We start from the raw sequence: 25432 nt of genomic DNA on the forward strand, positions 1-25432 counted from the left end.
GGCTATTTCGTATAATAAAAATAAAGAGATCAGACATATGAGGTGTTATGCTCTCTCATTCTTCCTTCCAAGTGCAAATGAACTCCTTCTCTTAGTAATGATACCTAAGGCAATTGCCCCGTTTATAACACTCTCTCTTTCTCATTCAAAATGCTTCTCTGAATTCTGTACATTCCACATTTACTTAGTCTTTAATTGTCTTTGTCTCTCAAGATTAATATTCCTAAAGGAACACCAGGTTATTGTCTTGTTCACACTGTAGTCTCAGTACATTACATGTAAGACATTCATTTCAATTTCTTTGATGAGAGAGATGGTTATATGCTACATCTTTAAGAATACAAGTTGGAGCATAGAACCTATTAATTACACCCATGTTTTTACTGAAATTCTTTTCGGTAGCTCACAGATGACCATGTGTGTGTGTGTGTGTGTGTGTGTGTGTGTGTGTGTGTGTGTGTGTGTGAGAGAGAGAGAGAGAGAGAGAGAGAGAGAGGCAGACAGATAGAGAGACAGAGACAGACAGACTATTCTAGTTCATAACAAAAGACAAGCAGATTATTACTTTTCATATACTATTTTAAATTTAAAGAAATTTTAAATTTAAGGGAAAAGGGATATTTATGTCTACCATTTGTTTTCTATAAATTTATGAGAATATATCTATGAGTTAATCTATGAGTAACTGGCCACACTAAATATTTTCCGGTTACTCATAGATTAACATTTCATACTTACTTAAGAAGACATTTCTGTAATTAGATGTGAGATAGCAATGCATTAAGCCTAAGAAGAATAAAAGCATCAAGTAGAGTTCAAATTGGTAGAATATCTTTTCTTGTTTAATTCTGTGACGTGGGTTTGCATGTGCATTCATCTGTGTATGCGTGTGTGGTTGTGTGTAAATCTCTTCATTTTCTCCATCCACAAAAGTTAAGGACTGATGGACTATACTCTAAATTACTATTTTAAGCAATGGATTATGAAAGAAATACACCACTTATATGGGAAGAGTGACTATTGAGCGTGTATCCTGATTTCTGCTTACTTTAGGATTTCCTTGTTAAATGATGGAGGACTCAAAATTCTGAATGTGACGAAGGCTGATGCTGGAACCTACACCTGCACAGCAGAAAACCAGTTTGGAAAAGCAAATGGCACCACACACTTGGTTGTGACAGGTGAGTGCTTTTCTTAGAGGTTGCTTTATTCACAGGTAAACTGTATTTCACGATGGAGAAAAATATAAACATTTGCATGTACTGGCAGCACTAGAGTCAGTGGGTGTGCGTGAAGTTGAGGGAGAAAATGGGTAAAGGGAGGAGTTTGAGGAGAGGGAGTGTTGATGGGTTTGATCAAAATACATTGTATTCATGTCAGATTTCTCAAGCAGTATTTACTTTAAAAGGAAGACATTCATCATGTTTCTCACATTGCATAATGCACTGTGAAGTCAGAACACATGTTTATTCATGTGAAAAGGTATGATACCTAAGTTTTTATTTGTCAGAGCACAGGACACATAGGTGGACAGTAGCTATTCTAATGGCACCTTAGGCCATAAGAAATAGAAGTGTAATATTATGATTATCTTTATTTTGTGATGTTGAGTACTCCTGTTTCATTATAATTGGTCTTTTCTAGAGATGTTCAAGTTCATGAAATAACCTTTGATATTAATGAGATTGTTTAAAATTGGAGATATATTTTCTTCTTTTTATACTTTCAAAAATAACTTGATCATTTTGTGAGATGGGTGCTTAGGGTATGTCAATGAGAATCTCCGCAAAGACATGACCTTGGGAAATCGTACATCCTACTACAGAGAGGAGCATAATGTAATAAGAAAAAAAACCAGAGATTATTAAAAAAAAGATTTCAAATGATTGAGAAAGTAAAGATGAGTGTGGGAAAATGGGATAAGTTGGAGATAAAGCAGGATACCTCCAGTTGGCCAGGGTGAGATATGGGGCACGGATTTGAGGGGAATGAAAGTGTTAACATATTTCTTAGGTGCCATTATGTAGACATGTTATGGACTTCTATTTTCAGTCTGATTTGAGAGGGAAAAAAAGCCAGTGTAGCGTTTTCAGCAGAGAAATGTTATCCCAAAAGTGTGTTTTCCAAACAAGTGCTCCGTTATGAAGATACTAAAGGATCAAGGCAAGAGACTAGAAGAGATCAGCCATAAAGGCAGCTTTGCATGACAATAACCCACAGTAAATAAAGGGATGGGTCTGCAGGAGTCTAGGAGCTCTTATATTGGGCATAGACTCAGCAGAAAGTGCTGTCCAATGGAATGGGAGGTTCATGAGGAGAAAGGACTCCAGAATATTTTCGAAGTGAAGACTAAGGCAAAACTCACTGACAGAGAACTCAGCATACATGAGGCTTTAGGGTTGACTGCCAGCACTGAAAGAGGAAGAAAAAGAAAGGGGGTAAAGGAGTGGTCAGGGTACGTCATTGAGTCTAAGAGTTTAGACTTAGGGGAGAGAGAGTAAAGAAGAGGTACTGACCCAGCAGTTGTTTAAACCAATATGGGTACTTGAAACCAAGAGATGAATCCCATTGCTTTGTATAATTAATATGTTAATAATTATCAGTGTTTAGAAATGACAGAGCTTAGCACACTTTACATTTAAAAAAAATAGGAGAAAAGACGTTTCCTAAGGAGAGATGGAGAAAAGACTGACTGACTGGACCCGTATGAAGAAACTAAAAGACTATGGTATGAAAGAGACCAAGAGAAGCAGAGAGAAACAGATGAGAGGTCGAGGCATAAAAGAGCAAAATTTTACCACTGGATATAACAGCACAGTGTTTACTTGAGACCCTTATGACACTAGTTCAGATGAGGGACCAAAGCCTTACTAGATTGGGTAGAAGAGGTAATATCCTAAATTAGTTACTCTGTATATACAAATAGTTCTTTGATGACTTCTGTTGTTTCCGGGGGTAAAATGCTAATAAGAAACAGTGGGAAGGTAAGGTCAGGAGAAGTTGAATTCACTGTGGGTGGAATGTATCTGATTGTAACAGAGGAACATATGCGTGTGGGCATTAGCACTGAAGAAAATCAACCATAAACCAGTGTCTTGGCATAGGGCTCCTCTCGTGTTTTTCAAATCAGTAAACAAAAAGATTTTGAGCTTATTTACATTTTGGATTTGAATACACTTGCTACTCACTGAAGATTTGTGAGAACATGGGAATTCTTATTTCTACCTTCATAGTTCACAAAACTATGAAACTTAGGTGAATTGTTGCTAGTGTAACTTGTTTGCAGGTAAGTTTCTGCTCTGAGCATATATCGTCTACAGGCTCAAATATCTTTAAATTCTCTTTAAATCATTTAAATTTAAATTTTTAAATTAAATTTAAATTCTCTTTAAATCATTGGTGAAGCTGGAAAAAATATAGTATAACTTTACGTCAAGATGCCTCTTTAATATTGAAGACTTTTGATCACATATGTGGGTATGTACACTCACACATACACAAATATACACTTCTAACTCAAATAAATAATCTACATACAAAAATTGCTTTTATCACCATGAAAATTTTGTTTATTCATAATTTGTCTACCAATAGAACCAACGAAAATAATTTTGGCTCCTTCTAACATGGATGTTGCTGTTGGTGAGAGCGTCATTTTACCCTGTCAGGTGCAACACGACCCCCTGTTAGATATTATGTTTGCCTGGTATTTCAATGGAGCCCTTACGGACTTCAAGAAAGATGGATCCCACTTTGAGAAAGTTGGTGGGGTAAGTTATGTCACTTTTCTAATATTCTTTGTATTATATAGGTCTAAGACAATTTTCTCTCAAAAATAGCTGGTGCATAGACAACACATAGAAATGCTTGTCAAGATGGTAAATTTGGCTACCGAAATTTGGTCTGGTCTAATTTTATTTTTGTTAACCACTAGAGATTAAGGACGTTTACTTCAACTTATAACTACAAGTGGGATTGGTTCTTTCTCCATTTATATTTAATGTTATGCTTTATGACATCTTGTGGTTGGTGTGCTCTGCAAGTGTTTTATCTTCCAACATCCACTTTGTGATGCAATAGAAGGCAATTTTATGCTACTAAGTAATTCATCTAGATGCCATAGCAGATGCTTAATCAAAAACAAGCTGTGTAGTTTCATTGAGTATTAGCTCTAAGACTCTTCACTATGCAGGTATATAAATTCAGGATTTGAAAAGTGTAATAAATTGATTTCTCAGAGTCATGGAGAGAATTGGTGGAGTTTTGAGGCCTGAGCGCCTCTGTTTGTCTCTACAATGCCAATTCTTAAATGTCCTCTTCCTTTCTGTCTCATTTGTGAGAGGTACAAGGTAGAAAAAGTTTGGATTTCCAGGAAAATTTAATAATTGAAGAATGGCTAAGAAATGGGTTCATACTGTACCAAAAGGCTAACCAAAGCCTTAATAGCTGGGTCATATCTATGAGGTCAATTCAGCAATGCCAGCCTTGTTGATACGTTCTGGGGGCAGTTGACCCTGGAGAGGGTCATTCTATTTGAAAAGTGTATTTATAAACTTACTCTGTAGGCATTAATAAAGTAGATAACCAGATGATGGTCAACTTAGTGTTATTTCTTTGATAAAGGTTTCTTGTTTTATATGTATGTGTATTGTGTGGTTTTACCCATATTATGTTTCAGAGTTCTATGCTACTTCAGACGATTTCTCCTTGTGACTAAATTCTGTCTTCCTAAAAGATCTGTCAAAATCTTAGAGCCCAGTAACCTGGGCTTGTTAGAACATGACCTTGTTTGGAACTAGTATTGTGGCAAAAATACTCATTAAATTAAGATGAGGTCACCCTGGAGTGAAATGGGACTTCATGTAATATAAATGATGATCTTATGAAAACAATGCAGTTTGGATAGAGATGCACAAAGAAGAGAAAACCATTGAAAGACAGACAAGGAGGAAGAAATGTCATGTTTTAGTGGAAACAACAATGTCCCCACAAAGCCATAGATACCTAGGACCCCAGGAACTGGAAGAGGTCAGAAGACATCAACTCCTAAGGATACTGAAGGGAAATGGCCATGTCTGCAATCTTGATGGAAGACTTTCAGCCACAGAATTGGAATAGGACATATGTCTGTTGTTTTAAAGCCACTGTTGATGTTCTCTTGTTGTTGTCGTTGTTATGGCAACCCTAGGAAACTAAATCATATAAAGAAAAATAATTAAATATGATGGTAGATAACAAACCACAAGTAGAATAGATTGGGTACCTCTCCTGGTTTCCATCATCTGACTTTATTTAGTTCTTCCTGCTTTAAGGCTTTGAGAATGTTGTCAATTGCTACAAGTTCTCAGCATTCCTTTTCTCATACCTTCAAATGTGCACTTGACAGTTATCACTCATGTCTTCCATAACAACAGGGAAAACATGTGCTGGATTCTCAAATTAGCTTTGTCCTCCATTCAGAGTCCCCTGTGATACTGCCTGGAGCTGTAAAGAGTCTTGAGAAGAATAAACACCAGCTACTTTTGTAATGACCCATTATCCAGTTCGGAAAATTCTCTGAACATGTTCTCCTGGTTTAAATTCTTAAATGAAGAATTCATTTTGAAGCATTAGTTACTTCTGCTATGTCATAAAATTGTTTGTGATTTATCATCTGGATTATAATTTGTTACAGTATTTTGTCTAATACAAGATCCTCTGTGTTAGTTGCTACTAAATAAATATGCATGAGGACATTCTAAATCCAAAGGAGTTTGATGATAATATGCAGAAATGCTTAAAGGCTCAACTGGGTAGCTGCTACTTGTGTAAGATGAAGTCAGACTTAAGAACATTCGAGTTGATAATGTAATTTAGCTCTCATGATTGGCATAGCATGGATGGTTTGTACAGAGGATATAAAGTCATCTCTGAGAACAGTTAAGTGTCTGAAACGTGAAATTTTATAAATTAATGCAATCACTTGCCTCTTTTGTTTCTTCCACAACATGAAAGTTCATGGCCTGTGATTTTTTTTATTGACTTGTGCTATTAGAAACTTAATATTCTCACATCAGTATAAAACAGTAAGCCATACAAAATGACATTGCCCTTAAGCACAAACAATTAAGTAAATCAGTTTTCTGTTGCATGGGAAGGAAATTACATAGCAACCCTTGTCCTATGATTTTGTATTCAGTGCAGCATACACAATAATACCTAGACTGTCTGCTTCTCTCTCTCTCTCTCTCTCTCTCTCTCTCTTTCTCTCTGTATATTTATAAATACATTCTTTGTTTTTCAAAACAGCAGGTAATGAGAAAAAATCCCAGGTGAGTAGAAGTGTTGTCTAAGTAAGGTTTATAGTCAGAATCATGTTGACAATGGATGGGATAGTTGGATAGTTACATTACAGAAAAATATGACTCATATCTGAACAAACTGATTCAACTAGTTGCTTTTTGGACTACATTAGGTATCTGGAAATTGGTATTTACTTTAAAAAAAGCTCAGGTAAAATAATGTCAACAGGCTCCACCACTGTTACTGTAGATTAGACTACTAAACCAAAGGATTCTACAATACCAGTCATAACTTTCTGCAATGTCAAAATGATGCACTCAGAACTTCTTAAACCAAGTATCAGAAGCAAATTGCAACAGAAGAGAGAGCAGACCAAAATATATGCTTCAATCTGTGCCAATAACACGAACAGAATTGTACCATCCAAGGATCAGTAAGGGCTTAAGTCCAGTGTGCTGAGAAAATAAATCCAGGCAATGTGAGATATGAATGGATCTGTGTTCTGTTACATAGAAGTCCTGGAATAAATGGAATTCCATTTACTCCATGACACTCACAGTTGAGAAGGTCATTTAGCTTTCTTTTCCTTAGTTCTGATCTTTTCCCATCAGATTTTAGTATGTGTGTGTCCCCTACTTCCAAGAGATCTTGAAGGCATTGGTTTCTGTTTCTCATAGCCATAACAAAATAGCTTTTTATATCACTGTGTACATGTAGACAATGTGTGTGTCCACCCACTTAGTCACTTATGCTTCATGTATGGAGAGTTATAAGAGACCCAGTCTAACAATATGTATGTGGGGTAACAGTCTCTCCATCTCATACTTAGTTCAAGGTTTCACACCATGCATGTACTCAGAAAAGACAATTTGACTTTTTATCCCGGTAATACCCATGTATGTCTTGCCTTACTTTTTTTTCTTTTTTTTATTATTAAATTATAAAAGTTTCCATTTCAGCCCCTCCTCCCACCACCCTCCCACTCCCCCCACTCCCTCTCCCCCTCCAAATAAATGTCAGCTTCCACTGATCAGAACAGATGGCCCAAAGGCCAAGAGGAACAAGAGAATACTGTTGAAAAATAGCTGAAGAATCTCTAGGGCCTAGCATTTAGGGACATTCAGGGATATTTTTTGTTTGCTTAAAAAGTGAAATTCTGGAGTTAAGACATTATATCAGGGAATTCCACAAATAGAACCTTTCAAAACCAGGCACAATAGATATTCTCCTTACATTCACTGTAAGATGCTTCGATATATAGAATGTGTGTGTGTGTGTGTGTGTGTGTGTGTGTGTGTGTGTGTGTGTGTATTGCAATAAGCCTTTATGTGGTGCAGGTGCTTTAGAAATGATGGATGTCTAGAACCAAACAGAACAGTTTCCCAACCATTTTGTGGAATCAGGTCTGTGATGAATTAGAATGTATGTGGATAAAAGTCACTGGAAGCAGGAAGAAGGAGAGCAGTGACAGCCAAAGCGGCAAGAAGGAGAGCAGTGACAGCCAATCTGCCATTCATTTAACTGGCTCACTTAACTGTGATTTATTCCCAAAGGCCACAATCTCACTGTGTTTGCAGCAGCTACATGTGAGCTTAACACTTGATCTATTGTCCTGCTCTCAGGAGTAGATAAGCTTGTGTTCCAGCATGGTGTTTTCTGTGCGGTAATATGGCATGGTCACTCGGACTAAATTAACTTCATTGAATTATTTGGATATGAAAACAGTGGTTATTTTCAGTGTAAAACTGCATATGTAAAAGATATGTGGATCTTCAATACCCAAGGTAAACATCTTTATTCCACAGACTGTTCAATATGATGTTCCAGTGCTTAAAACATATGGGTTTAAGCAGTGTTAAAACTCTTGTGTTTTATGTGAGAGTCAAATTCAAAGTATTAGCTTACTTGGCAGGATTGTTAAGAGAATTCAAATGAGCCCATAAAATAGAAATCCACCAGAGAAATGGTTCTAATTGTCATATGCTTACTCCCTTGTCATACTTCTGCCCATAATGTGCTCTGGGGTTATAAACTTAGGACTTCCCCAAACACTAGGTGAAGTAAGGCACATGCACAAAACTCTTGATGTTTAGGTACTTCCATAACTCATCTTTTATCAGTTCACTCATGCATGTCTTCTAGACACAGCAGGGCAGATAAACATATGAACTCAAGAGGTTGTGATGGCATACACAAAATCTGTGCTACCTCAAGCCAAACCAAATCCCAGTAAGGAACAGGAGGTTGGGCTTGAAGTACCATCCCTCATCAAGAAGCTGTTAGCATTTACACAATGGAGTACTAGACAGCAGAAAAAATAATGACATCTTGAATTTTACAGGGAAATGGATGGAGCTAGAAAACATCATATTGATGAGTGAGGTAATCCAGTCCCAGAAAGACAGTTATCACATATATTTACTCATAAGTGGTTTTTAAACATAAATCAAAGAAAATCAGCCCAGAAATCACAATCCCAGAGAACCTAGACAACAATGAGGACCCTAGGAAAGACTTACATATGTCCTAACTTCATGGGAAGTAGAAAAAGCCAAAATCTCTTGAGTAAATTGGAAGCATGGGGACCTTGGGAGAGGGTTGAGGGTGAGGGGAGAGGCAGGGAGGGGAGCAGAGAAAAATGTAGAGCTCAATAAAAATCAATTAAAAAAAAGAGCTGTTGGCAATTGAGAGCTGCTGGGAAGAGAAAGTCAGTTTTCTCTAACAGTGGGTTTTCTAGTAAATTGACCATGCTCTACTGTAAGACTGCTGCCCCAAAATATATGAATATATGGGCAACATAAGTTAACCTATATAGGTAGGAATATATATATGAATATATATATGAATATATATATATATATATGAGAGAGAGGGAGAAAGAGAGAGAGATAGAGAGGTAAGTGACTAAGAAAGGGGTGGTGAATTTAGAAAGAATTGGGGGAAGGAATAAAAATGATTAAAACATGGCATATGAAATTATCAAAGAACTAGTAAAAATATATTTTAAAAAATAAAAGAATGTGAAGGAAAATGTGCAAGTATTTAATAAAAATGACAAAAAGGAGAATAACAAAAGGATAATTTCAAATAAGGAATTATTCATAGCAATTTCTTACAATGTAATTTTACAATTTTATTTTTTATTAACTGAAACAAGGGGAGGGAAGCTAATACACATAAGAGAAATGGATAAGTTAACATAAATTAGAGTAATAACAACTGTTGTTTGCATCTGAGAGGCTGAGAACAAAACAGTTGTTCGGAACTTGAATCTCTGTGTCTTAGCAGTTTTTGTATTCCCAGAGACTTTGTCATGCCAGAGAGGTTAACAGTCCAATATCTGTTCATGCAAAGGGCCTTGGTTCCACACTGATGATGCAGTCCTTGAAGGCTCACTGAGAGAGCCTTCAATGCTTATTCCATGGTATACCCTGAGAATACGTATTCTGGTGTCAGTAAGACAATCAACAACATTTGGGACAGGGGAAATCAGCTTGGAAACCAGAGGGAAGGCTGAGTGTGCAAGAGGGGAATAGAGAAGGGAATCCTATCTTCTTCCATTCTGCCTTTGGCTGAGCCGCTATTAGATGTCACCAACAGTGGTTGGAAGTGTCTCTCCAAATCAATGACTGGAATCCTGATGGTTCTTCCACTGAGGCCCCTGCTCATGTGATTCAATTTGAGGATGTTGGCAATAAAACCAAGCAGCTCAGCAGGCTTATGCTAACTAAACTGATAGATGGGAGGAAATAGTGGGGCTAACACTAGTAACCTGTCAGCTGCTGCAAAAATATCAGTGGTGTACAAATAAGAATCACTTACTTGAGGAAAGAGATAGTATATAATATCGTAATATTTGCCTATTGTAATGGTATAGTTTTATCTCAGGCAGTGTCATAACTTCAATAATTACTTACATTTCTTATAAAAAAAGAGTTCATCAATATGTTTTTTTCTGAACTTTTAAGAGCTTCATGTATGCATTTTGATTAAGTCCAACCCCTTTCTTTCTAGTCTATTTGATCCACTACACCCTCAATGTAGTGTATTATGAAAAATTATGAAAAATTATGAAATCCCAAGTTTACATGTTCTGTTATTTTTTAAGGACATTGAGTTGAATTTATGTTGCAAGTATGCTCTGCTGCATGGTTGTTCCTGATATTTTAAAGTAATTCTTATCAGATTTTAGCAAAATAGTGTGGCATCTCAGGGAAAAAGTACATATCAGCAGACATGCAGCAGAGGCCTAGATGAAACAGCTTTCACTTGGAGTTGTAGCTGACAGGAAGGAATGTTACCCAGATCCTGTAGAACGCCAGCATGCTGAAGGTCAGGACCTTGACTTCATTGAAGGTCTGGTATGTTTTTCACAAGGAAAGCCACAGTGAAGCTCCCTAGGACCAGGGAGCGCAAGTGTCCCAGAACACAATGGGGTGCTGTGACCGATCTCTTCTTTCACATGATGATGTGGGCATGCTCTGTGTGTGCATGTCTGTCAAAAAAAGGAGCTGTTGCTTTCACCAGAATTCCAGAAAGTAAGTTAGATCAGCTCACAGAAGGCAATGATGAACTTAGATGCTTTTGACCTCAGTCATGGCCTCATCTTCCTTCCTGAGCCAGTGAGATGGAAATCCATAATCACAATAACAGATGCAACCAATACAGCGGGAACAGATCACTTATATGTGGTCTGTTTCGGGATACAGGTGACAATATAAAAATGTTCAATATAGAACAAGGAGCAAGGATAGCAAAATTTGAGGGAGGTAAGCAGTATGTAGCAAAGTGGTTATTTGCTTTTGCAGGTGGAGTCTCAAATATTTCAAAAAAACTCAAGAAAAATGTTCACTTTGGAAATGTGCCTCTTCATGGTGAAGTTATAATAAGAAACCATAGCAGTTTTTAAATTTTTCACATAATATCCTACTAAAATATACAATAGCAAAAGCAAGCAAAGAAGTAATGGAAAAGAAAGTCAGTGTGTAGAACCTCTAAGTCATTCTTATTGTTTCAACTGCCAAAGATCAATTTGTCCTATTTGTCAATTATAAGTAGGCAATTTGATCCTATGAATAATTAAAGTAATATGTTCATAAAATTGCCTTCCAATTAGATAATGTCATGCTCCTTTGCAGTTTTTTAAGTCCCTCTAAAGTTTAGTTCAGAAAACAATCAAAACTAATATATAGAAATGGAAAAATATGGAAATGATAAGAAGTTAATATAATCTCAAAATAGCTAAGTGATATCTAAAACATATTAATGTAATGAAGAAAGAAAAACTTTATCATTAACCATAAGATAGAGAGTATAAGAAAGAAAAGAACAATGGATAAGCAGAGAACTCTGTGCTCAAGTCATCTCTATAAAAATAATTGAATATATACTTTCTAACACAGTAGAAATTATCTAAATCAACATTTAATTAACTACTCCATATGACTAAAGCAAACTCATTGACTTTTTTTCTCAGACTTTAAATACATGGCTAAATATTTATATTTTATGTAAACTACAAAGAAAAGTTTAGACATATAAGTGCATGTTGCAAGTCTGGATTTTATCATATTTCCCCATAGTAAAATCACTTATTAGGGCTTGGCTTGAATCTAAATATTTGTTATTGATCTTAGGGCACACTGATAATTTTATTATTGGACACACTCTCAGCTTCAGTAAATTGGAAAACACATTCACTGTGGAGGAGATAGCTTTGTATATGTTTTTGTATGATATATCTGCCTATTAAAGTAGCAGTAGTGCACAATATTTTAAGTTTTATAAAATTTGAGTCAATAATAATTTGTTTGCTATTTGTGGCAGCTTTCTGATCCTCCTATTTAAAAATTCAATACCAGGAATATGTGCTTGCCAAATACAAACTAAATGTCACCTTTGATGTAGAAGCCAATGTTTCCTGCAAGAACTAGATATGGTTTGCAATATTGTATAGTTTCATTATTGGGGGCTGTTGTTGTTGTATGTTATTTTTGTTTTTAGCACAGAAGGTTCAGAAAGTTTATGAGAGCATCCTACAGTAGGAGAGTAATGTCTAAAATGAGGCTATTTCTAATCAGTTATTCAATGGTGAAATAGATTGTACCAAATCAGGAGAAAAATAATCAGTGCTATTTATCGTTTTACATTTTATTCATTCTGTGTTTGGAATTTTATTATCAACTTCATTGACAAACTTCAGTGTTGTCAATAATCACAATCAAACTGATATTTTTTCAAAACTCTACTTATTACTCTTGTCTTATCCATCTTTAATTATTTGCATGATCTATACATTTCATTTAAATTAAATCACATAATATGTGGACTTTCTGACTTGTGAACTTTGTAATTTATAAGTTTTATTTAATAGTAAATTTTGGGAAATTTTATAACAAAATTCAGGGGAAAGAAGAATCTTTGTATGCTCCATTTGAATACATGCAACTGTCTTTATCAGCATCCCTCCCCAGAATGATATAGTTGTAAGAGTTGATGGAATTTCATTAGTACATTATTATCATCACAAATTTATAATCTATACTTAAGTTCATTCAACATTGTACTCTCTCAGTTCAACAAAAGTATAATGATGTGATCAGTTATCATGGTTTCATTTTCTGTTGCTGTGAGCAATGGATGGGGAAAGCGTTTATTTTAGCTCAGAATTCCAGGTTATGGTTATCACTTCAGAGAGCTCATAACAACAGGATCTCGATACAAATTGTCACATTGTATCTGTAATTAGAACAGAAAGCAATGTGTGTGTGTGTGTGTGTGTGTGTGTGTGTGTGTGTGCATACTTTCATTCAGCTCAAGTCCCCTTGTTTCTCATCCCCACCTAAGGAATAGTGCCACCTACAACCGATGGGAATTCTTGTCTCAGTGTTATAAAAATAATCCCTACAATCCCTACAGGCATGCCCACAGGCCAACCTGATGTAAGCAATCTTCATTGAATCTTTCTTTGTAAGTGATGCTAGAAAATATCACGTTAACAATTAAAACTAACTTCCACATACCTGTATACCATTTTCATAGTGTTCAGAATGTTTTACTGACTAAGGAAAGGACTGCCTTTTGACTAATCATCCTTCTTTCCTTTCTAACTTTTGACAACCATGCATCTCTTTTCCATTCTTCAAGGTTTTTTCTTTTCAAGAATGCCAAATAGGGGCGGGAGAAATGGCTTAGTGATTGAGAACTCTGAGTACTTTTCCAGGGGTTCTGAGTTTAATTTCCAGCAACCACATGGTGTCTCACAACCATCTATAATGGAATCCGATGCCCTTTTCTGTCATTCAGGCTAAAAATGCCATGTTTTTATTATCAGGTTGTGTCTAGTTGTTTTTAAATAGGTCTTATCACTTACTATGTCCATTTAACATAAATTTATGTTTTCCTGTGGCTACTTGACTCATTTCTTTTTAACATCAATATAATATGGCCCAAGTATAACCCACTAATTATCCATTCCTCTACCAACGGTTATCTTGATTAGTTCATTGTTTTGGCATTTGTGAATAAAGTTGCCATAAACATCAATGAGCAGGTGTTTGTGTGAACAAATATTTACATTTTATCTAGTTAACTACCAAGAAGTACAGTGACTGCATCTTGTCATGGGACTATACTTATGTTTAAGCAATTCTCTAAGTGCCCTCAAAGTGACTATACCAAGATAAGTTACCAAAATTTGCTATTTTCTCTCCAGCTTCACAGTCTTGGTATTCTGAAAAGGTATGTGCAGTTATTTGTGTTTTAATTCAAAATCCCCTAATAACATAGAATGTTGAATCTGTTTGATACATTTACTTGTGACTTATATGTTTTCTTGAAGGTGGTATTTGTTCTATGCTCATTTTTGATTGAGTGGCTCCTTTTAGTTTTGTGGAGTTTTGTGCACTGTATTGTACGTTATACATAGAAATCCATCATCATTAGATCTAGTAGATGTTCTCCCCAGTCTGTGATCGGATTTTGCATTCTCTTGGTATGTTTCAGATAACGACTATTCGAATTGGTTATATCCATCTTGACAGGCCTTTGTTTCATAAATAGTGTTTCTGATGCTGTTCCTATAAAGCCTTTGCCATACACTGGGTCATCTACACTTTATCATATATGAACTTCTGTGAGTTGGATATTTTTCTGTTTAAGATTATGATCCATTTTGAATTAATTATCCTGCAGAGCATAAGGCCTATGTCTAAATTCATCCCTTTTTATGTGAATATCCAGTTGTACCCATATGATGAAAAGGCTACTTTGGTCCATTGTACTTCATTTGCTCTTTTATCAAATATTGCTTGGCTGTATTTTATAGCTATTTCTGTACTCTCTATTCTGCCCCATTGATCTTTTTGTCTGTTCTTTCACCACTTACCACCACCCTTTCTTGACTTATGTAGCTTTACAGCTTGAGAATAAATCTTGAGGTTGGATGATATCAGTGGTCCAGATTTTGTTCTCAGGAACTGAGTTGACGTTTGGGATCATTTGCTTTCAAATGTAACCTTTAAAAATATGTTGTTGGGGTCAACAAAATAACTTCTTAAGCTTTTGGGTGACAATATGATCAACATGAAAATTAAAATGGAAGAAGTAAACATGTAACCCATCTATATTTGTTATGTTCTTTGATTTCTTTCATCAAATTTTACAGTTCTTCTTCATAGCATGTATGGGTTGTTATTAGATTTAAGCCTATATACTTCAGTATTCTGGGTGCAGACAGAAATAGTAAGATTTATTATTTCAAATACCATTTGTATATAGCTTACATAAAGAAAGAAAGTACCTCCTGTCCTGCATCATTTATTAGTTCTGGGATATTTTTGTTGATTCTTTCGTGTTTTTTTTTTTTTGTGTGTGTGTGTGTGTTTGTGTTTCATTTGTGACATGAAGTTCTAGTTCTTCCTTTACATTGAAACACAGGTGAATTGTTGGAATCTGTTGCTAATATATACTTAGGATTATGGCATCTATATTTGTGAAGTACGACTACATAGCTTGCTTGTAGTGACTTTGTCTGGCTTGTATAATTTTGCCATCATAGTTTGGAAGTATTTCTTCTGCTTCATTTTGTGGAAAAATTGTGGAGAATTGGTGTAATTTTCTCCTTTTAAAAGTTATGCAGAATTCACTTTTGAACCCATCTCATTCTGTTCTCTCTGTTTAGGGAGATCCCAATTTATTGATTCAATATTTTTATTTGATATAGGCTTATTTTGTTTGTCTTTTTCCTCTTGTATGAGATTTGACAAGTTGTATCTTTCGAAGTATTGGTCCTTTTCCCCTAGGCTATTGACAGAGATTGTTTAAGGTTTTTCTTCATTATCCTTTAACTGTCTGTGGATGCTTTTGTGATGTCCTCTTTTCTATCTGTTAGGACCAGAGCATGTCAGTTTTCCTTTGTCATGTTACCATGGCTGGAGGCATATTGATAGCATAGACCTTTTCAAAGGACTGTCTTTCGAGTTTTATTGATTTTTTTCTATTGATCTGTTTTCAATTTCACTGGGTTTTGCTCTAGTATTTATCTCTTGTATTCCGCTTGCTTTAGATTTAATTTGCACTTCCGTCTCTCGTTTTCTAAAGTAGAATCATAAATGATTGATTTTTATATTCTTGCTTTTGAATAAACACACTCATTGCTTTAAATTTCCCCTAAGCATAAGCTCTTCATCCCACAAATTTGATATCTTGTATTTTTGTTTGTATTCACTTAAAATATTTTCATAATTTTTGTTTATTATTTCTTGTATTATGTAGATATTTATCATTTAATCACCAACAGTTTCAGAAAAGTTTTCCATCTTTTTGGTTTTGTTTTTCAGCTGAATTCTATACTGGTCCCAGAGCAGACATTGTATGATTACTATACATTTAATTTTTCTAACTTTTAATTACCATCTTTGAGTATATGTACATGTATGTATACTTGTGGATTCACATGTACCATAGTATACATGTGTAGATCAGAGGATACCTTTGTAAGATCAGTTCTCTGTTACCAACTTTATGTGAGTTCTGGGGATCAAACTTAGGTCACTAGACATGAATGAGAAGGAAATTTCCCTTCTGAGACACCTTGCCAGCCCCCATGCCTTACAATTTATAAGGTATATTTTATGGCCCAGAATAGATTCTGTCTTGGTGAATTTTAATACTTAAGGTAAGAAGAATGCACTATCTGCTATTGTTAGATTAAATGATGAATAAATGTCATTAAATCCATTGGACTGATTCTGCTGCTTAATTTAACTGTTTATTTCTTAATTTCTACTTGCTTGCTTTGTGTTTATGAGAGAGGGATATAAGAGCCTCCAAGTATCATAACTGCTTTGCCTATTTTTGCCTGACAGGTCTTTCAGATTTTAATATGTATTTCATAATCTTTTTTCAAGCACATAAATATTAAGAATGATTATATCTGCTTGGAAGTTAACGCTTCCACAGTACTTAGTTGGCTTTTCTAGTTCTCAGAGCCTGTTTGACCAAACATTTGGTATACCACTCAGCATCCCTGGAGCTGAAAAGTGTATACTTAACTCTGTAGTTAAGTTTCTTATAGGCAATATATAGCTATGTCTCATCCTTTGTTTCCAGTATATGTATTTTTTTTTCTTTTAGCTGATACTCTTAGGATGTTAATATCCAAAGAGACCACCAGTAAAGCTGAATTAACATCTCTGTTGTTATTACTGTTTTCTATTTTTTGGTCCTATTTTCTTATCCATACTTTATCTGCCTTTAGTGAAACATTTCTGTGATTTCATTTTCATCTCTTCTAAGATTATTGTTGCCAAGTGAATATTTGTAAACTTCCTGGAATGTCTTTAATAAACTAGCTGCCAAGTTTTAGATATTAAGAAATTAGCCTTGGGAGGTGCTCAGGTTGCAGAGGTAGAGAGTCCTTATGAGAGACCCTTCACCCTGCTGTCTACATTGTCAGGATGCAGAAAAAAGAGCATTATCTCTGAACTAGAAGTAAATCCCTTCCAGAAACTTTAACCTTGGAATTTTCAGCCTCCCTGAGAAATGAATTTCTTTTTTCATTTTAAATTCTCCATTGACTTATTTTAGGAATGTTTATGTGCATCTAGAAAATGCATCGACTTCACAGCACACACATGTAGGTTACAGGACAACTTGCTTACACGATATGGGTTGCAGGGATCAAAATGAAGTCTTCAGTTTAGATAGCAGTGACTTTAGCCACTGAGCCAACACTCTGGCCCCAGCTCATATTATTCTGTTGCCACACTAAAAAGACTGGAACCCATGTCATTTATATTTTTTTTTACATTTCTAAATAGTTCTCCTACAGTTGTACTATATATTTGTAATTAATCCAAGCCAATTTTTGAGTGCTCCAAGTCTGCTTTTAAATATACTTTGTAGGTAGGGTTTATAATAAAGTAGTACTTAAGAGTACTTTACAACATAAACCCTCATAATAGAATGAAGGACCTTTTCATAAAGAGGCTGTGTTTCTCCCTTTAGTCCCTTGTTTTATTGTCAGTCAGTTCACTTGCTCATGAACATATAAGCTTACATCAGCACATATATAGTCACACACACAGTTTCACACTGGATCTAATACACTGGCTCTATTAACTTGAACAAGTAATAGTTTATTGAGTCAAATGCGAATATCAAATTTTTTCCACTTCCTATGTATATGGTATGTGTGCATGTGTTTTTATATGTTCATGTACCTAGGTGTACATGGTCTGTCTACCTACTAGGGTGGTTATCCAAAGGTCCAGAAATTTCCTCAATTGTTTTTTCACCTTATTTTTTAAGGTAGGGTTCCTCAGTCAAACGCAGAGCTCCAATATGGCTGATCTTGCTAGCTAGCTTTGCTCTATAGTTCAGGTCTCCAGTTTCCAAGGCTGCCATTCCAGGGAGGCGACCATGCCCAAACTACATTGTATCTGTTTGTTTGGTTAGTTAGGTTAAGTGGGTATGTAGGTAGGTAGGTAGGTAGTAAGGTAGGTAGGTAGGTAGGTAATGTGTGGGTGTTTTGCCTGCATATATGCCTGTGTACCATGTGTATTCCTGGAGGCTGTAGCAGCCTTGAGGGAATATAAAGTCCTCTGTAACCTGAGTTATAAACAGTTGAACCCCCATTGGGGATGCTGGGAATTGAACCCAGTCCTTGAAGTGTGTTCTGTGTTCTTCACCACTGAGCCGTCTGCAAATTTCCATCCCCAAATCTGCATTTTTACATGGGTTCCAGAAATCTAGCCCTCATTCTTGTAAGGTAAACTCTGTAACTCCTGAAGCATCTCCTCAGTCCTATGAAAACCACCGTCTTCATTTTACCTTTACATCCATGCCATTGCTGCTCTTCCTTTTTATGCAGATTTAGGTTTCTGCTCCAAACATGTTTTTCTTCTCTCTAAAATCTTTTAGCATTTGCTATCCTAAGGAATTATATTTTGTCCCGCGCTACCGTCTCGCCAGCAAGAACCACGCGGTACACATAGGATACTTCTGCAGTAAAGCTTTAATGCATGGCGGAGACCCAGATAAGATGGAACCCATCCCTTATATAGGAAACAGTCCTCGCTTCTGACGTGTCACTCTTGGATGGGTCCACAGCCCATTATCCCAGATGATGCCTCGGGAGTAGGCAGGGACGCAGCGGTAGAGAGTTACCAAGCACGTGCGCTGGGATTAAAGGCGTGTGCTACATCACCTTGAACTCAGAGATCTGCTTGTCTCTGCCTCCCAGGCATTGGGACCAAAGGCGTATACTACCACGCCTTGAGGTCACAGAGGTCAATCTGCCTCTGCCGCCCAGGCATCAGGACTAAAGGCGTGTACCGCCACACCTTGGGGTCACAGAGGTCAATCTCTACCTTTGTTCCTAGAAGCAATGGAGAATGTGGTCCGGCCCTCCACAATATTTCCCCTCCCTTTGCAAAAAGCTATCCCTTGGGTCAGACTTTAAGAATGGTAGATGCTGCTGTTTAGTTTTTTAGCAGTGGTGATCTTACCTCAGTCCTTGACTACCCAGTGCTTACTTGTTCTGGTTTCTGAGAAACAGTTCTAATTCTTAACCCCTCTCCTGTTTCCTGCAAGATTATTTTTGTCCTTTTTCTGGAGATTAATATGCTGTGCCTACATGTGTTTTTGGTTGAGATTTAGTTTGTCTTTGTCATTTACCATGTAAATGTAAGGTGTGTTTCTTGAGTACTGCGCCATGTTTTCTGGCATGCATGAGAGGGAATTTGCTGTCACTACATTACTGTTTCATTCCTTTTCTTTCTCAAGTCTTCTCTTTCTGCCACTCCTATTCATTGTAAGTGACACTTCCTATATGCATGTCATAGTTCTTGAAAATCACTTTTGTTTTCTTCCAGTCCACTTAAACATTGTGTGTGTGTGTCTCTCTGTGTGTGTGTGTGTGTGTGGATCTGGGTATGTGTGCATGTGTCTGTGTGTCTTTGTCTATGTGTGCCTACACATATCTGCCCATGGATGCATGCACTCATACCCAAGCAGGTAGAAACTAAAGGATGATAAAGTGCATTTGCTCTGTCACTTTCTGCCTGTTCCTCTTGAGACTATCACTGAACCTGCAGTTTTTGTCTAGGGTGGCCATCCAGCAAGCCCCAGAGATCATCTTGTCTTTACTTCCCCACATCCCACATTATTAGGGGTACAGGCATAAGCAAGCCAAGCAAAGCTGTGTTCCTTTGGTACTTGAAATTCCAGGTACTCTATGCATGTGTGGCAAGCAGTCTTACTGAGCTGTCTCCCAGCACTTTTTTATTCCATGTTTTAAATTCTTTTGTTATGACTTTAAGGGTATATATCCTCTCTTGAGCTTCATAATTCTCTAATGAGCCCATAAAAATGTCATCCTTCATTTCTGCTACAGTGTTGGAGCTCTGTAATATTTCTCCTTAATTCTCATTCATGTGTACCTGTGTGTTTATTTTCATCATCAGCATCATCAGCATATTAAGCTTGTTTTGATATTGCTAGTGTGATAATCCCAATGCTCCTTATATCTGCAATTCTTAAGTCTCTTCAGACTCTTATTTAATCTTCTGGAATGCAACATAACTTACATTGAAAGACGGAAGTGTTATTGACAAAAGAGATAGTAATAAGCCTTTACCAGTATAGCTTTAAGTTGTAGGGGCAGGGAATATGTTCTGCAGTGTCTTATAATTCTGTAAAAGAAGATCTCATTCTTCTTACTTATAGCCTGGATCCCTGGAGTAGAGGAGTAGGCTTCATTTCCTTTTTCTCAACGTTTTCTTCCTGTTTTGTGGGTCTGGATGTCTGGAGATGGGTGGAGTTGGCATTGCCCTCACTCAGGTTGAGTGGGATCTGATAAACCCCAGGAAATCAGACTAATGGAGCAGCTACTCCTGAAAGCAGACACTCTTAGGGGCTAGACAGAGCTCTGATATCATCCCTTGCCACTGCTCTAGCCAGAAATTGGAATTTTTTTCTTTTGATAATAACTGTGACGGCTCCTGGAAGTACAACTGAGTTTGTTGAAGGCGACTTGTAACTGATCTCCTAAAGTGTCCCACATTCACCTGAGTGAGCTGCTCTGAGCCCCCAGCAATATGTCAAATACAGTTCAGAGTTTTCCCACATGATGTTTGTTTCCTTGGAGATTTCAGCTTGTGGATTTCTGCTCTGGCAGTGATGAACCTCTAGAATAGTGTGCTGTCCGATCAGTTTGCACTGTGCCCTGATTTCCATGATGCAGCTAAGAAAAGTTGTTACTATTTTAAGCTTCTTCAGCTTTTTTACTTGTTAAGATAAAGTGGCAACTTCTATGTTCCTTAAAAGCAGAAATCGGAAGCTTGCCTTTTATTTCACATGCCACTTCCTTGTGTGAGTTGTATTGTCCACATTGTGTTGGATCTTTTACTTCACTTTTAAAATGAAAATCACTTTACGTTATAAGACATAATATTTAATGATACTATTTAACTGGCCTGGACATAACTGAGAATGAGAAGCATGAAGAAGAAATGGGCTGTGATGGGAAACATTGTCAACATGACAGGATCTAGCATCACTTAGGAGACAAACCTCTGTTGATGTCTGTATGGGATTATCTGGATAAGCATGATTCAGGTGAGAAGACCCTCCTTCACGGTAGCCTGCACCATTCCATGGGTTGAAGTGTTAAAATGAGGAAAAGGAGAAAACAAACTGAGTGTTCACCAGTGTTCATCATCCTGCTCCCTGGCTGTGAAAGCAATGTGATCACTGCCTCAAACTCCAGCTGCCATATCGCCATCGATAAAGACTGTACTGTCAAACAGCAGACCCAAATAAGGCCCTTTCCCCCTTAAGCTGCTTTAGTAGGGGAATTTTATCACAGCATCAGGAAAACTAACTAATGACAGGTCAACTGGGAAGACCTGAGCATTTGGAGTAGATGTAGAAGATCTAAGTGTTTGAATTTATAAGTTATTATTATGGAAAGCAATCTGGTTTTATAATCCTTTATCTTGGATCATTTTTAAAGTTACTTTATTAATAGTCACATTAGCTTCAAGCCTATTTTTTCTTTTCTTTCTGAATATACCTCTACATGTTGCTCTGAAGCTGCGGAATGACTGTGGAGACACAATAACCTGACATGGTACTTAAAATAGTTGGATCTCTCTAGGAGGACCTCTCGAAAGAGGGGCATTGTCTTCTTCTCTTTGAGCTTTCAGAAGTCCTTTCTCTGGACCACACGCAGAATACTGACATAAAAGGAAGGGTGTCTGGTCCGGAATTTGACTATCTTTTAAAACTTATTTTAGGTACTTGACACTGTCAGCTCAGAACAGCCTAGCAGGATGAATACTGGTGAATAAATACCATCTATCCACAATTCTTCCTCCCTTGAAGTTCTTCTTGAAAAAACCCAAAGACATGGCTGAGAATATGTTGAGTTCTTCCTAGGGTTCTTGCATATCTGCTTCCTCAAACACTAGCTCCATTGCCTCCACTGGCCACCTAGCATGATGTGGCAAGTGTGTTTCCCCGAAATGGCAGCAAGCTTCCCAGACTACAGGTACTGATCAACTCAGTAAGAGCAATCCCAAGTTGACAGCCATGTGAATGAGTTCTCAGCCCCTAATCAAGCCAGGTGTGTTAAGATGTTCCACAGGGATGACTTTACTGTCTTGACTGCTCTTCCATGAGCAGAATAAATGAACCTTCTTTGAGCCACCAATGAATTTCTGGATTGAGTCATGCAGTCGGGAGTGATGGGTAGTAGAAATAAATAACAGGTGTTTAGCACATCTTAGTCACCGCATCACTGGGCTTTCCAGTCCTATGTACCATGTGTATTGCAAAGGGGAGATCAATGCTTGGTGTACTTTATGCATATAAAAAGAAAGACAAAGATAATTTATGTAGCCAGGTGGTGGTGGTGCATGCCTTTAATCTCAGCACCTGGGAGGCAGAGGCAAGCGGATCTCTGTGAGTTCCAGGGCAGCCTGGTCTATAAGAGCTGGTTCCAAAGCTACAGAGAAACCCTGCCTCCCCCAAAACAACAACAACAACAACAACAATAATAATAATAAATTTATGTGATCCATGAATTCAGTGGTTACTCAAAGTAAACTTCTCTGTTCAGAGTATTTCCATTCCATAAAATAAATGTCTAACCAATTCAGAGTCATCCTAGAATGATATAGGTTGCCGTATAGTATACATTTCTGTGTAATTTTAAGAACTATACTTCTTATTGATTTGTTTCCATTAATTTCAATGAACAGTATCAATGCCATCAGCACACAATGCTAGCATAATTGCAAGGAGTCACCCTGTGCTTGAGTCCTACTCACTGTTCCACAAACAGTGTCTGTGTTGCCTGTTTTCCAGGATGAAAACACATGTAGAAATGCTTGTAAACGCTTAAGATTTCCCTAGAGTACAGCCCAGCTTAATAGTTATTTCACACATTAGTTAATTTAGAGTTGTTTAAGTTTACAGTGTAGTGTGAAGTTAAAGGTAAGTTTAGAATTAAATATAGACTTCAGACTTTTAGAGTTGAGGGAGACTTAAGCAGTCATCTCAAGTTTTGTTTGTATTTACCAAGCAGTGGGTATTAGGTATATAAAATCCCTGGAGATTTAATTATTTTTGGCACTGGCTGCTTTTTAGAACCGTGTTAAGTGTCCCTTCTTTCCAGTTTATTCTCACATAATTTCTTAGGATACAACCTGAACATTTCTGTCCATTTTAAAAGTCTCTTTAAGTTAATATAAACAAGCATTATTAAAAGTTAGTGAGTTTAAATGGATCATAAGTGCAGTCATAACAACAATAATAACATGGCAATAATATTATAAAAATAATAAGCCAAGCAGAATATCAGCATTTTTTCTAAAACATAGACCATAAACTGAATGACAGCATTAAATAATAGCACATGGAATAAACTTCTTTCATTTTCCACTTTATTTCAATCATTTAGGTTAATTATAAAGGACTAGTTAAGTATAGTAGTAGATTTGTGATTATCAGTGTTAATCTTTGATAACCTCCTGTTTTAATTAACCGTAAAAAGGTCTCTGTCTCAGAGATTCTGACAATATTCAGCTAATTCCCTTTTCCAAAATCATAATGCTGAACCACATTGCTTTCTGTCCATTTTTATTCACCTTGATTCCATCAGTTAACTATTATTGGGGTGATCAGATTCATATTTAAGATATAAGTCACATTAACAATAACAATTTCCATATTAAATTTAATATTAGTCAATTTAAGAAATATTGAACAAGAGAACACTAAAATGTCATAAATGTTATAAAGATGTTATTATAATGCCTCAAGGGTAAGCAACACTAGGTTGACATTCCTGGGACAGGACAGACTATTTCTTCTAAGATTCTTTATGACAATGAGCTATTGTGTGAACATCCCACCCTGGTCTGAGGGGAACAGTACTCCCTAGTTACTGACATGAACTTAATGTTTAAAAGCTGACACCTGTGGGGAACCTAGACGCTTTGCACAACCTAAACTGTGCACAAATGTTCAACCAAGTTAGTGTGCTCCTAAATAAATCAGTTGTTCAGAACACTTAGGAAGGGATAGGCTGAGACTCTACATCATGTAATGGAATGATTATTCTGGTTTCTGGGCACCAAAGAATGTTGAACAAATTTTATATCAACAGGTTACATTCTACCTGCCTTACATATCACCTGCTCAGACAACCAGATGATTAAGCAAAGTCGTTAATCAGTCAGAAGAATTAATACTGTTTAACACAGTCTGACTTGTTTGAATGGCTGAATGACTGCTGATTTCTTTCTTTCCTTGAGTAGACAGAATGCATTTACAAACAAGGTGACCTTGCTACAGCCACTGGAGTTAATGGGGGATAAAGTGTAATTTGTTTGGCCATCAATGCACAGGTTTGTTGTGTCTCTACCTACTCTTTCAGGGACGCTTAGAGAAAAGAACACTAGCCAGGGTCCAGCAAGAATCTATAGGCTCCATTGTTTTCAAGGTACCTGGATGTGACTCAGATGTCCTGTTAGAGTTTGAAAAATCACTATGATGAGAGACAGAAAGGTTAATGTGGGAAAATTGCTAATAACAGACTGTGAACAGTGATAAAAAGAGGAAGCCCACTTACTCAACCCCGCCTTCTAAAAATAACTATCAGAACATGTTTCTTACTCTTTAAACTGTAAAATTTGTTCTTTTGAAGCCTGACAGCCCATTACCATAGATAGTGCTTCCTAAGGTATTGCGCTGATAATATGTTATATTCAAAGTTCATACCCCATTGTCAGTATAAGAGGTCACCCCAGTTCCAAAATATATGTTATACCTCAGTTCTTAACATATGGCAGACCAAAAATATAATTTTAGCTAACTTGTCATTAGTAGTAATGGTCTGTTTTTTTGCCTGGTATGGGTTATCACTTCATGTACTCTTTTTCTTTGTGATGAGTGTTTTTGATGTTGCCTCAAAATTTTTGTTATCATCATTATCTAAAAAAGCAGGAAAGTTAATGATTCTCTTCTGTTTTCTATTTTAGTAATGTCAAAAACTAATTTTGCCACTAAATACATTTATGATGTGTGCCAGTGATATGGGAATAAGTGTTCTTATAAGAGAAAATATATATAATTATCTAAA

General features: G+C 36.6%; 1 protein-coding gene across 1 annotated transcript in view; it reads left to right on the plus strand.

Moving 5' to 3' along the window:
* Window positions 1–25432, plus strand: part of Cntn3 (contactin 3) — a 372688-nt gene that overhangs the window by 303021 nt on the left and 44235 nt on the right. Inside the window, exons 12-13 of the mRNA XM_085686800.2 lie at window positions 1054–1181; window positions 3595–3770. Of these exons, the coding sequence (XP_085542926.2) occupies window positions 1054–1181; window positions 3595–3770 (304 nt within the window). The remainder of the gene's footprint in view (window positions 1–1053; window positions 1182–3594; window positions 3771–25432) is intronic.

This window comes from Myodes glareolus, chromosome 3 (assembly GCF_982192425.1).
Source record: "Myodes glareolus chromosome 3, mMyoGla1.1, whole genome shotgun sequence".
NCBI classification, from domain to species: domain Eukaryota; kingdom Metazoa; phylum Chordata; class Mammalia; order Rodentia; family Cricetidae; genus Myodes; species Myodes glareolus.